This window comes from Mytilus californianus, unplaced genomic scaffold, assembly GCF_021869535.1.
Source record: "Mytilus californianus isolate M0D057914Y unplaced genomic scaffold, xbMytCali1.0.p SCAF_2, whole genome shotgun sequence".
NCBI classification, from domain to species: Eukaryota; Metazoa; Mollusca; class Bivalvia; order Mytilida; family Mytilidae; genus Mytilus; species Mytilus californianus.
In genome coordinates, this window is record NW_026262668.1 from 121945887 (window position 1) to 121960873 (window position 14987).

General features: G+C 33.6%; 1 protein-coding gene across 1 annotated transcript in view; it reads right to left on the reverse strand.

Annotated features, from left to right (window-relative positions):
• Window positions 1–5246: 5246 nt before the first annotated feature.
• Window positions 5247–14987, reverse strand: part of LOC127728691 (protein white-like) — a 102437-nt gene continuing 92696 nt past the window's right edge. The window contains exon 19 of the mRNA XM_052236307.1: window positions 5247–8548. Coding sequence (XP_052092267.1) covers window positions 8444–8548 — 105 coding nt within the window. The 3' untranslated portion in view covers window positions 5247–8443. The remainder of the gene's footprint in view (window positions 8549–14987) is intronic.

Genomic DNA, 14987 nt, shown 5'->3' on the forward strand with positions numbered 1-14987 from the left:
TGGATGATGGACCGGCTGCAAAGTAACAACACATGGTCAGCACCTCATAAGGAACATTCATGCCATGTTTGGTTTCATTCCATTCAGTGGTTCTCTAGAAGAAGACATTTGTATGTATTTCTCATAGGGTCCTATGTTAAACTAAGTCCCCCTCTGGCGGCCATCTTGGATGATAGATCAGCTGCAAAGAAACAACACTTGGTCAACACCTGATAAGGAACATTCATGCCATGTTTGGTTCCATTCCATTTAGTACTTCTCTAAAAGAAGACATTTGTATGTTTTTCCCATAGGGTCCTATGCTACACTAAGTCACCCACTGGCAGACATCTTGGATGATGGACCAACTGCAAAGTAACAACATTTGGTCAGCACCTCATAAGGAACATTTATGCCATGTTTGGTTTCATTCCATTCAGTGGTTCTCTAAAAGAAGACATTTGTATGTATTTCCCATAGGGTCCTATATTAAACTAAGTCACCCGCTGGCGGCCATCTTGGATGATGGGTCGGCTGCAAAGTCACAGCACTTGGTCAACACCACATAAGGAACATTCATGCCATGTTTGGTTTCATTCCATTCACTGGTTCTCTAAAAGAAAACATTTGTATGTATCTCCCATAGGGTCCTATGTTAAACTAAGTCCCCCGCTTGCAGCCATCTTGGATGACGGACCGACTGCAAAGTAACAACACTTGGTCAGCACCTCATAAGGAACATTCATGCCATGTTTTGTTTCATTCCATTCAGTGGTTCTCTAAAAGAAGACATTTGTAAGTATTTCCCATGAGTCCTATGTTAAACTAAGTCACCCGCTCTTGGATGATGGACCGACTGCAAAGTAACAACACTTGGTCAGCACCTCATAAGGAACATTCATGCCATGTTTTGTTTCATCCCATTCAGTGGTTCTCTAAAAGAAGACATTTGTATGTATTTCCCATAGGATCCTATGTTAAACTAAGTCACCCGCTGGTGGCCATCTTGGATGATGGACCGACTGCGAAGTAACAACACTTGGTCAGCACCTCATAAGGAACATTCATGCCATGTTTGGTTTCATTCCATTCAGTGGTTCTCTAAAAGGAGACATTTTTATGTATTTCTCATAGGGTCCTATGTTAAACTAAGTCCCCCGCTGTCGGCCATCTTGGATGATGGATCGGCTGCAAAGAAACAACACTTGGTCAACATCTCATAAGGAACATTCATGCCATGTTTGGTTCCATTCCATTCAGTGGTTCTCTAAAAGAAAACATTTGTATGTATTTCCCATAGGGTCCTATGTTAAACTAAGTCACCCCCTGCCATCCATCTTGGATGACGGACCGACTGCAAAGTAACAACACTTGGTCAGCACCTCATAAGGAACATTCATGCCATGTTTGGTTTCATTCCATTCAGTGGTTCTCTAAAAGAAGACATTTGTATGTATTTCCCATGAGTCCTATGTTAAACTAAGTCCCCCGCTCTTGGAGGATGGACCGACTGCAAAGTAACAACACTTGGTCAGCACCTCATAAGGAACATTCATGCCATGTTTTGTTTCATCCCATTCAGTGGTTCTCTAAAAAGAAGACATTTGTATGTATTTCGCATAGGATCCTATGTTAAACTAAGTCACCCGCTGGCGGTCATCTTGGATGATGGACCGAGTGCGAAGTAACAACACTTGGTCAGCACCTCATAAGGAATATTCATGCCATGTTTGGTTTCATTCCATTCAGTGGTTCTCTAAAAGGAGACATTTGTATGTATTTCTCATAGGGTCCTATGTTAAACTAAGTCCCCCGCTGGCGGCCATCTTGGATGATAGATCGGCTGCAAAGAAACAACACTTGGTCAACATCTCATAAGGAACATTCATGCCATGTTTGGTTCCATTCCATTCATTGGTTCTCTAAAAGAAGACATTTGTATGTTTTTCCCATAGGGTCCTATGTTAAACTAAGTCACCCACTGGCAGCCATCTTGGATGATGGACCGACTGCAAAGTAACAACACTTGGTCAGCACCTCCTAAGGAACATTCATGCCATGTTTGGGTTCATTCCATTCACTGGTTCTCTAAAAGAAGACATGTGTATGTATTTCCCATAGGGTCCTATGTTAAACTAAGTCACCCGCTGGCGGCCATCTTGGATGATGGATCGGCTACAAAGTGACAACACTTGGTCAGCACCTCATAAGGAACATACATGCCATGTTTGGTTTTATTCCATTCAGTGGTTCTCTAGAAGAAGTTCAAAATGTAAAACGTTAACGACGACGACGGACGACGGACGCCAAGTGATGAGAAAAGTTCACTTGGTCCTTTGGGCCAGGTAAGCTAAAAACTATACCATATATTTAGCTATAAAAGGTCCCGACATGACAAAATGTGAAACAGTTCAAATGAAAACAAGAGTGCACACGCTGAAATGAACCATGAAAATGAGGTCAGGGTCAGATGACACTAGCTAGACAGACATGTACACCTTACAATCATTCCATGCACCAAATATAGTTGACCTATTGCTTACAGTACTTGAAAAACAGACCAAAACACAAAAAATGAACAATAATCAATGAACCATGAATATGAGGTCAAGGTTAGATAAAACCTGCCAGTCTGACATGTACCCCTTACAATCATTCCATACACCACATATAGTTGATCTGCTGCTTGTAGTATCTGAGAAACGGACCTAATCACGTAACTTTAACCTTGATCACTGATCCATGAATTGAGGTCGAGGTCAGGTAAACCCTGTCTGACGGACATGTAGACGTTGCAAGAAACCCATATACCAAATATAGTTATCCTATTACTCATAACAAGTGAGAAATTCACATAACAAAAAAAATGTGTATTTTTTTTTCAAGCAGTCACTGAACCATGAAAATGAGGTCAAGGACAATGGGCATATGACAGACGGAAACTTCGTAACATAAGGTATCTGCATACATAGTATGAAGCATCCAGGTCTTCTACCTTCTGAAATATAAAGCTTTATACAAATAGTTTACGCCGCCGCCGCCGCTGGATAGTAATCCTACGTACGTCTCGCATACTGCAACTTTCGTCGCAGGCGAGACAAAAAAACTTCGGCCTAATTTATAACAACAAAAAAAAAATTGTAGAGTATTCATAGTTATTGACAGCTAGTACAAAGCCAATAACAACTAATAAAGGCTATTCACAGTATTCCTGGATAGAAAACAAAACCATTTGATCCAAAACGGCTGAGTAAAATGGCAATTATTGGTTGTGCTTTACTCCTATATTCAACCTTTTAATCAATCAGTGTTAGCCATTTTTGATAGTAATCGAGTTAATACCACAATTCCTAATAATACCATGCAGAGGGTTTAAAGATTTGTTTCTGAATATCATTGGTGTTGTTCTTCTGAAACTTTAAGTTTTGTTCATGACTTTTGCATTCTGGAGACATTTCTTGCATTACTGGATCAATAAAATACTTTAAGCAAAGATTTAATAGTAGTGTTTGACTATTCAAAAAAAAATATGAAGTTGATTTATTCCTGGTGGGACACTTTCTAAATTGAAACAAAAATGCAATGAAAATTGATGGAACACATGTAATGTAAATTCTGGATATTAAAGTGTTATTTATATCAGAGACATATAAGTCTCTGTTTATATGTAACCTTGACAATTCAAATTTGAATGATGAAAGTATAGTTTTTGTCTCAACAGTAGAACTTGTCCTTTGTAGTATTTTTCAATGATATGATTTGAGTGATCCACCATCAATGTCAAATGGGATCATGGGGTTTGTGTCAACAAGACAGCAACTCAAATACAATATTTCTATTGGTTTATTGTCTCAAATTTTGTATTTTCATCAACAGTGGCAGACATGTTTAACAATGCTAGGGTGATCAATCATGTTTTTATGAACCATTACCATATCACTTTGAGATGCCTGCAAACATATGGGTGTTTTATATTAAATAATTGCTTGTATTGTCAGTACTGGCCGGCAGACTGTACTGGTAACTGATAAAAGTTTGTACAACAATAAACAACAGGTTTTTCTCAAAGATCATAGCTTTCTGCAACATAGGTTGCTGCCTTTTTTTCATCATTCTTGTGACTAACTACTTTTGCTGTGAATAGCTTGATAAATGTGAGTATGTTACTCTGCTGATGCATTAGTTTGAAGTAGTTTTGATGTTGCTCATTCTTATGTTTATTAAGATCAAACATGAATTTTGTAAGGCATTTACTATACCCGTATTTTCTTGAGATGATTGATTGATCAATGGCTGCTTCACTTCTAGAGGCAAATATTCAAGCGTATTTAGTATAACAACATGTGAATGAGATATGAATATATACTGCTTTATTCTAGATGAACCATATCAATGGTAGCTCACAGGATAACAGTCAAATAAAGACCTTTTACCTACTTCATACACATAAATTTGATTCTTTGTTCGTACTCATAATTGTGGTATGCTTGGTGGAGAAAAAGCAATTACCAACTTTACAGACTTTGATTTCAGCAAGCTAAGGATTCATTGTTTGACCTCAAATATTGAAGGCGGGGTTGGTGTCTCAAGATCACTTAGGTCGTTTCACATTCTAAAGAGATGTAGTACATTTGTACTGTGCATATTTCAATAGGTTTGTTCACTTGCCTGCATTTCTATACAGATGTTTGCGTTTATTTTCATGTCATAGTAATTTATAGACATAGTATAAATGACGGAATACAGGTTTACTCCAAAAAACTGACTGTGCATGAGGATAAAAGTTTTGTAAGATTATTCACCAGGAGTTTGTTTTAGCTTATAGTTATTTTAAATAATGTAAGCATGTAATATTATGTTTATATAAAAAAATAATTCATCATGTGCTCTTTGCTCATTTTAACATGGGTAGGTATTCATAATATTTGTCAACATATATATTTACACCCAATTGTCTAACTAGCAACAATGATTAGGATATGATTAACATACAACAACAATTGACAAGGTTCCTGATATGGAACAGGCACTTAATTGATTGCCAGGACAATTTACATAGTTTTCACATACAATGGTCAAATGTGAGTTTTGTTCCATTTGCCCAGTAGTTTCAGATGAAGGTCAGCTTTTAAATGGATGGACAGAAAGACTTGCAAAGAAAGAAAGCTAAATGATGGTTCACACTTGCCCTTTTGCAAGGTGATGTTAAATTAAATATTTTAACAGTTCAACATTCCTAACTTGTTTCTTACATTTATTAAAGGAAAAACAAGAAAATTATAATTTTTAATCATAAAATATTTCTATAACATTAAAAAACCAAAATTATTATGTTAAACTGTAATATCACTTATTAATCATATCATAGATAAATATGCATTCTTATAAAAATTATGATCCATAAAACAATTTTCTTAGGTCAAACTTGGCATCAACAATATCTTCCTGAACTAAAAGTCAATATTTTAAAAATTCAAGTAGACTACATATAAATGCAAAGTAAAAATTAATGAAGAATTTAAATATTGACATTACTTTGAAGAGTAAATATTATGATTACAGCAGGTAACCAAATGTTTTACATAAATACACAGAAGTTTGACATCAAGAAGTTGTAAATTGTAGAAAATGAGACAAAATTCTAATAATTTTTTGTAATTAATAAAGGAAAATCCTTTAATTATTTTTACCGAAAATGAAAAAGACAAATTAAAGAGTATGATAGACTGACTTGACAATAGTGGTGTACTTTATACATATTTGTCAAATGACCAGTATTAGCTCACCCTAGATTTTTCAATACCCGCCCTGGTTATCAAATAACCCGGAATTTCAACAAAGGACCCGTTTTCTAGTGTCATAAGACTTCCAATGTCTAAAATGCTAGATTTTCCTCTGAAAAACGGCAAATTAGAAATTCTACCTGGACAGGAAGTTCAATAATTTGCTCCTAATTGAATGATTTACAGCTATCGAAACATAATTTTGACACACTTTTGATTGAAAGGTAGAAGCAATTTGCTAATTATATTGTCAATTGTACCCCAGATTGTAGCCAGACAAGCTTGACATCCAATTTCATGTCTTAATCTATGAAATTTGCCGTTTGCAAATATCAATTTTCCTATTAAAATCATTTTAAAACAATTTGAACCTCTTCATACATATTTGTTGGAGAGATGGAGGATCTGCCTCTTCCAACTGAACCGAAATTATATAAATTTACCAAAGTACAAGTAATGATATAATAGACTTTTCAATTTATTAGGAACAGGAGTTCTATAGTTGTCAGCTTAATCAGTATCCAAAGCTTACACATCACATCAATAATAACATTCATACTTGTACATGTTATTTTACACAATAGCACATAAAAAAGATAACAGGAAACATATAAAATATTGAAAAGTAAAAGACCACACCAAGAGTTTTCCTCTTCAAAAAATGGTTCTTCTTTTTCTATCTTTGCAAAATAAAAATTGAATTCATCCAAGGCTTTGATTAGAGTAAACCTTAAACTTTATTATGAGTGGATTATGACTAACAATAAAGATGATATCCAAACAAACAAAAAAATTATTACATGATAGCCCCATCCTTTTTACCTACTTCCTTCCTTAACATAAGGGTTTTCATAAGAATTAAACTCATTCAAGGTTAAAGTAGAAGTATATATTATATAATTATACTTTGAAAAGATGATTGAGATATATTTTCAGTACAAGCAGCTAGGTTGAGTTTTGATGATATAAACCCCTAAACTAAATTCATTTACAATTTTCAAGAAAGTTGTGTTCTTTTTATAATACACAGAAAAAATATATTATTATTTGATATAAAGATACATAAGGAAAAGTAACTTACACATATGACTGATTTTATATTTGTGTATTAAACTAATTCTATATTCTAACAGTAGTGTGTTTAAATGAATTTTATACTTGGCATAATGATGTATGAATCTGTTTCACATTTCGTCTGAATTATCTGGCTGAATATGTACTTGCTACAGTAATTTGTCTAATGATACTGATAATTTCTGTGTATAAAGGGAGATAATCCAATAGTACATATAACACACTTCTGGATGACCTCTGCTTATTACTCTAAATAAACTAACTTTCAAAGAATAGTTTGTTACATTATTGTATAAAATTCATTCAAAATGCCAAATAAAAGACAACTAACTGACATGCTGATACAACAAAGACAACCAATTGACATGCTGATACAACAAAGACAACCAATTGACATGCTGATACAACAAAGACAACCAATTGACATGCTGATACAACAAAGACAACCAATTGACATGATGATACAACAAAGACGACCAATTGACATGCTGATACAACAAAGACAACGAATTGACATGCTGATACAACAAAGATGACCAATTGACATGCTGATACAACAAAGACGACCAATTGACATGCTGATACAACAAAGACAACTAATTGACATGCTGATACAACAAAGACAACCAATTGACATGATGATACAACAAAGACAACCAATTGACATGCTGATACAACAAAGAGAACCAATTGACATGCTGATACAACAAAGACAACTAATTGACATGTTGATACAACAAAGACAACCAATTGACATGCTGATACGACAAAGACAAACTTGAAATAAAAATAAAAAACTTCGTAAATAATCACAACCACAAATTTTACATTTGAAATGTTAACATTAACTTGAGTATTACAAAGAAATAATAAAAACCATGAATATAATATGAACAAAATATTGTACAATTTATTAAACAGTACAGAAAAATACCAAGATTAAAAAATGTAATGATTTTCATAAAATCAAACATGTGTCAGTCATGTAAACATCACATACAAAAGATGACAGCCAACATCAACAAATAAAATGTATTCAATTTCTAAAAACTTTTAAATTAAAACAATAACTGTTAAATATGACTTATAGAAGTAAATAGTAAACCATGCTGTCTAGTGGTCTCATCTCAATAAAACTGACCTATTCATTTCAAGGTAAATAGTAGAAATAAAATCTAATATGAGTATATATCACTTACAGAAAGTGTTATCTTATAAAATCTAATATGAGTATAAATCACTTACAGAAAGTGTTATCTAAGTAACACATTCAACTGTAAACAAGGTAAGAATGGCATTTTCTCGATATCATTTTTAAATTCTTTATATCATAGAAATATTGTAAAGGTAATTTCTTTATGAGATTGTGGAACAATCATTACAAAGCAAGGTTTTCCAAACTATTGTCTCAGACTTCACATATATCAAATCAATGAAATATATGCATCATGTTGGATATTAGAATTTAAGGTACTGATGAACCACACAATCTTTGAAAATGTACTGTCCCAGTATATAAATTCTTAATTTCAGGAACTTTTCTCTAATCCGATAATTCATTTCTTACATTGGCACACAACCATCTCAAACAGGAATTCTTTTCATACTTAAGCACTAGATCTTTTGGCTCGTATAACTAGAATGATGAAGGAAACAATCCTAAATCCAACAAACAATGCTGAAATCAGTCCAAAGTCTAAATACCAGTTGTCCTGTAAATACAAAATATTACTATAAGCTGATTTTTTTTTTCATTCCCCTTTACAAAGGAACTCACTTGTCAGAGCTTTTTGTTCTTATAAGCTTAATATATAGTCATTCAAAAAGTATTCATCAATGTGGGGTCACATGAAAACTGTCAAAACAATTAAGTCACAGTAGGATATATTTTTATGCAAAATAAACAAAGTTATAAAACTAATTTATGTTTAATATGATGTCACATGACATTTCTATAGTGACTTGTGGCATCATTTGCATCTAAAATGCTTTGTTTTGATAAAAAAAAAGGTTGCACTCTTCAAGGTCAAATCTGAGACCAGACATAACAACAGTTATACAAAAGAATCTTGGACTTAACAATGTAGCAAAACAGGGGAGGGGTGAGGATAGTTGGTTGGGTAGACTCAAGTCAACTATTTCCAGGTTTTTTGTTACACATTTCAGTCAAAAAATAAAATAAGGTGTCATCCCAAATATGTGAGTGCTCAGTTAGAGATGATTGTCTGTTGCATTTCTTGCTCATGGTTTTAATGGATGTGTATGTGACAGGAAGTTGTTATAAGCAAAGTCAACAGGAAAAACCTTTGTTGTCTTGTGAAGAGGAAAAAAGATGGACTGTTTACCCAGATTGAATGAGAATATTATTTTCTGACGAGTGCTAAGGCACTATGAACATGATAACAGAGTGTATATGTTTGAAAATTCTGGAAGGATGTCAGACTCCATTCTGTCGAAGGTAATACCAAACTATAAGGTCATGTTATGGGGAAGCCTCATATTTAATTGTGTTGCTTGCGCAAGTTGATGGGATAATAAACACTCTGACTGTGCCTACATGTTTCTTGTCATCAGATCAAACTAGAAAACTGACATGTCAGCAAGGGCCCCGCTTGCACATTTTAATGTGAGACAAAGAGACTGATGCAAACAAAGCAATTGTTCATAAATTGTCAATTTTCATAAGTTTTGACACCAGCAATAAATTCAGGATGTGTTCTCGATTCATATATGTTTTGTTCTACATATAATGCACAACAACAGTGCAAAATTCATTGGCCTCCTCCCTACACTTTCGGAGATTTTGCGTTTACAAAAGACAAAAATTTGTGATTTTTTACACAAACAAAGCAATTGTAATTGAATGAGACAAATTTCACCAACTATAATATGCACATCTACATATTATGCACATCAACTGTGCAAAATGTCATTGGCCTTCTAATTATAATTTTAGAGTTTTATTTTGTCTACAAAAAATTGTGGACAGACGGACAGACAAAGTGAAAAGTGTAGGGCTCTCACATACTTGATGCAGGGTGCTAAATAGGGACATACATGTCACATGCAGGAAAACTAAATTAGAGCCTGTGTCGCTCACCTTGGTCTATATGCATATTCAACAAAGGACTCTCTCCAACATTGTAGACGAGAATAGAATTCAAGGCAAAAATCTCTTGTTTTGTTGATCTTGTATTGCTGATCATTTAGTCTGTTTAGTTTCTCTCTGTCTTCTTTAGTTTTTGCTCAAAACACAAAAGTGTGTAAAAAAAATTCTCATTTAAGGGCAATCACTCCTATGAAGAGCGACAGTCTACTAAATATATCGGCAAAATTTGACTTTTTAGTATATCTTGCCTTGCTGATCATTTATTGTGATTTATAGTGTCTATTTATCTATTATAATTTTTATCATATAAGGCAAAACACAAAAAAAAATCATTAAAGGGCAATAACTCCAATAAGGAGTCGTCGGACAATTTCTTTCATGTTGTCTTAACTGTAGTTCTTGTCTTGCTGATCATTTTTACTTATTTAAATTTCCATCTATCTATTATAATTTTTAAGATATAAGGCAAAAATGCAAAAAATTGGTAAAAATCTTCATCAGAGGGCAATAACTCAAATAAGGAGTCGACTGACGATTTCAACCATGTTAGACTAGTTTGTAGAACTTGTCTTGCTGATCATTTTTTTAATTTAAAGTTTCTCTCTATCTATTATAGTTTTCAAGATAATAGGCAAAAATAAAAACAAGAGGCTCTAAAGAGCCTGAATCGCTCACCTGTATTTCAGAGGAGAAGATTTTTAAATGTTAGCAAACTTGATGAACAAATTGCGTAAAATTGTCTTTAAAGGGCAATAACTCCTTAAGGGGTCAATTGACAATTATGGTCATATTAACTTTTTTGTAGATCTTACTTTGCTGAACATTATTGCTGCTTACAGTTTATACATATCTATAATAATATTCAAAATAATAACAAATAAAATGCTTCGCTGGGCGCAGCTTGATACGACCGCAGAGGTCGAACCCTGAACAGTTGGGGCAAGTATGGACACAACATTCAAGCTTGATACAGCTCTGAATTTGGATTGTGATTAAATATTTGACACAGCATAGGTTTCTGACACAGAAAGAATGTGGTCTAAGAACTTGAATTTTTTAATTTACCTATTATGGTCCAATGTCCAAAATCAAAATACATGGTTAGATTCAGCATATCAAAGAACCCAATATATTCAATTTTTGTTGAAATCAAACAAAGTTTAATTTTGGACCTCAACTTGGACCAACTTGAAAACTGGGCCCATAATCAAAAATCTAAACACATGTTTAGATGCAGCATATCAAAGAACCCCAAGAATTCAATTTTTGTTAAAATCAAACTAAGTTTAATTTTGGACCCTTTGGACCTTAATGTAGACCAATTTAAAAAACAGGACCCAAAATTAAAAATCTAAATACACGGTTAAATTTGGAATATCAAAGAACCCCAATAATTCAATTTTAGATGAAATCAAGCAAAGTTTAATTTTGGACCCTTTTGACCTCAATATGAACCAATTTGATAGCGGGGCCCACAAATAAAAAATCTAAATACATGGTTAGATTCAGCATATCAAAGAACCCCATATATTCAATTTTTGTTGAAATCAAAAAAAGTTTAATTTTGGACCCCAACTTGGACCAACTTGAAAACTGGGCCCATAATCAAAAATGTAAACACATGTTTAGATTCAGCATATCAAAGAACCCCAAGAATTCAATTTTTGTTAAAATCAAACTAAGTTTAATTTTGGACCCTTTGGACCTTAATGTAGACCAATTTAAAAAACAGGACCCAAAATTATAAATCTAAAAACACGGTTAGATTTGGCATATCAAAGAACCCCAATAATTCAATTTTTGATGAAATCAAACAAAGTTTAATTTTGGACCCTTTTGACCTCAATATGAACCAATTTGATAGCGGGCCCACAAATAAAAAATCTAAATACATGGTTAAATTCAGCATATCAAAGAACCCCATATATTCAATTTTTGTTGAAATCAAACAAAGTTTAATTTTGGACCCCAATTTGGACCAACTTGAAAACTGGGCCAAAAATCTAAAATCTAAATACATGTTTAGATTCAGCATATCAAAGAACGCCTATATTCAATTTTTGTTGAAATCAAACAAAGTTTAATTTTGGACCCCAACTTGGACCAACTTGAAAACTGGGCCCATAATCAAAAATCTAAACACATGTTTAGATTCAGCATATCAAAGAACCCCAAGAATTCAATTTTTGTTAAAATCAAACTAAGTCTAATTTTGGACCCTTTGGACCTTAATCATTAAGGTTTAGATTTTAAAAAACAGGACCCAAAATTAAAAATCTAAATACATGGTTAGATTTGGCATATCAAAGAACCCCAATAATTCAATTTTTGATGAAATCAAACAAAGTTTAATTTTGGACCCTTTGGACCTTAATGTAGACCAATTTGAAAACTGGACCCAAAATTAAAAATCTAAATACACGGTTAGATTCGGCATAACAAATAAATAAATGTGGTCAAAGATTTTACAAATCTAATGCGCCATACTGTGCAATTAAAGATTACTTCTTGAAATTTTTCAATATTTGAAATTTGAAAAAAAAATAATATTTGAAGAATAATTCTTTTTAATTTCTGAAATCTGAAATGAGAAAAAATTGACCCCCCACAATTTCTTTGTACCCCCCCCCCTTTTTTTCCCCCAAAAAATTCTTTCCCTCAAGATATGGTCATAATCTCAATTCAAATTTCCAATGGAGTTTGCAACCATAATTACCCATTTAAATTTACCATAGTGCTAACTTAATCTATTTTATAATAGAATTTAAAATGTAGTGTCAAATCTTTCATATGGATTTTTTTGTAAAAAAAAAAGATGCAATATTTGCAGATATTTTTACTGGTCTTCCTTTATAAATATGCATTTCTTTAAACATAATTTAAAATCAGTGTAAGGGAAGTAACCAAAACGTTGTATTTGGATCACCTCCCTTACACTGTTTTAAATTATCTTAATTGTTCATTAACCATTGCTTTATACATAATTTAAAAGCAGTGTAAGGGAGATAATTTCAATGATGTATTTGATTTATCTCCCTTACACTGCTTTAAATTATGTTTTGTACTAAAGTATTTGTCCATTAACCAGGACAACCTTGTTTTTCCCCCTTTTTTGCCCCTAATTCCTAAACGGTTTGAGCCACAACCCCCCAAAGCAAATCCTAACCATCCCTTTGTGGTATGGAAACTTGTAGTATAATTTCAGAGTGATCCATACACCGTTCCACAGTTATTGTCTGGAAACTAGAAAATGCTTATTTTTGGCCCCTTTTTGGCCCCTAATTCCTTAACTGTTGGTACCATAACCCCCAAAATCAATCCCCACCTTTCTTTTGTGGTATTGAACCTTATGGTAAAATTTCAAAGAGATCCATTCACTTAAACTAAAGTTAGAGTGCGAAAACCAATGTGTCTTCGGACGACGACGACGCCAACGTCATACCAATATACGACCACAAAAATTTTTTGCGGTCGTATAAAAACTGCAAAATTTTGTTAAAACTACCAATTCGATGGCAGCAACCCAACAACGGGTTGTTCGATTCGTCTGAAAATTTCAGAGCTGATAGATCTTGACCAATTGAACAATTTTACCCTATGTCAGATTTGCTCTAAAAGCTTTAGTTTTTGAGATATAAGCCAAAAACTGCATTTGACCTCTATGTTCTATTTTTAGCCATGGTGGCCATGTTTGTCGATGGATCAAAACTTCGGATACAGTTTATAAACTAGACACCCTGAGGAACATTTAGTTAAAGTTTGAAGGTATTTGGCCCAGTAGTTTCAGAGGAGAAGATTTTTCAAATAGTTTAAGACGACAGACAACAGACGACGACGGACGCCAAGTGATGGCATAAGCTCACATGTGGCCCTTTGGGCCCCGGTGAGCTAAAAAATGGTAAAATTTGTCACTTAAGGGCAATAACTCCAATAAGAAGTCGTCTGACAGTTCTATTTTTAGCCACGTCGACCATATTGGTTGGCAGGAAGGGCCATCATACACATATTTTAAACTAGATACCCCAATGTTGATTGTGGCCAAGTTTGGTTATATTTGACCCAGTACTGCAGTAGTTTCAGAGGAGAAGATTTTTGCAAAAGTCGACGATGACAACAACAGATGCCAACAGTCAGGATTCTACTTCGTCAAAATTATCTCCCCATTACGCCAGTTCATTTTTACAATCGTAAAAATGGAAGCCATTGTAGGGATGACGCGCTTCCAATTTAGCTCTGAAAACCGATAAATTTATCCACATAGCACCATTACGATCCTTCTATGCCAGGTGTATTTCAAAAGACAAATGATCTACTAGCTAATGAGCATCAGTTAATGAACTTGTCTGCATTCAGTCAACTTAAAACTATTGTCGGATCGGTTGTCAGGTGGAATTTTGGGAAATTCATAAACATTTAAAAAAAATTCTAATTAAATATTTCGTGGAAGGGCAGACTAAAAATTTTCAGTGGTTGAAGACTATACACCCTAATTATCACACACAAAAAATTAAGTTTTTTCGAAGATATGCATTTTTAAGATCCAACTTAAAAGTCAGTCGTCAAGTACTTTTAGTAAAAATTTGCTATTCGAACACATCTACTCTGTTTTTGTGATTCATTAGAAAGGTATTTCACTTGACCCATATACTTAATTTTTTAGTACTGTGAACTTTCGATGTTATAAAGTCAACCTGTAGCCTTGATATATAAAAATAATAGAATCTGAAGCGAGCTGATGTATCAAATACTCTTGCTTTATACGTTTTCAAGACAAAATATTTAACTCAAACACGCCCTAACATAAAAAGGTGCTCTCGATTTTATCTTTTCGATGCAACTGTTACCCATTATTTTGAATTTTTTCTTGAGTTACATAATGGAAGGGCAGAAACGAAAATTAAGGAACAAATAGATTGATATGTTCTCCGTCCGTGGTAAAAAAAAAATAAAAATCAGAGGTTATGCATTTTTTAGATCCAACTGAATAGACACCCATGTCGTCGACTTGATATCTAACTGTTCTGCTTAATTATGTAATAGAT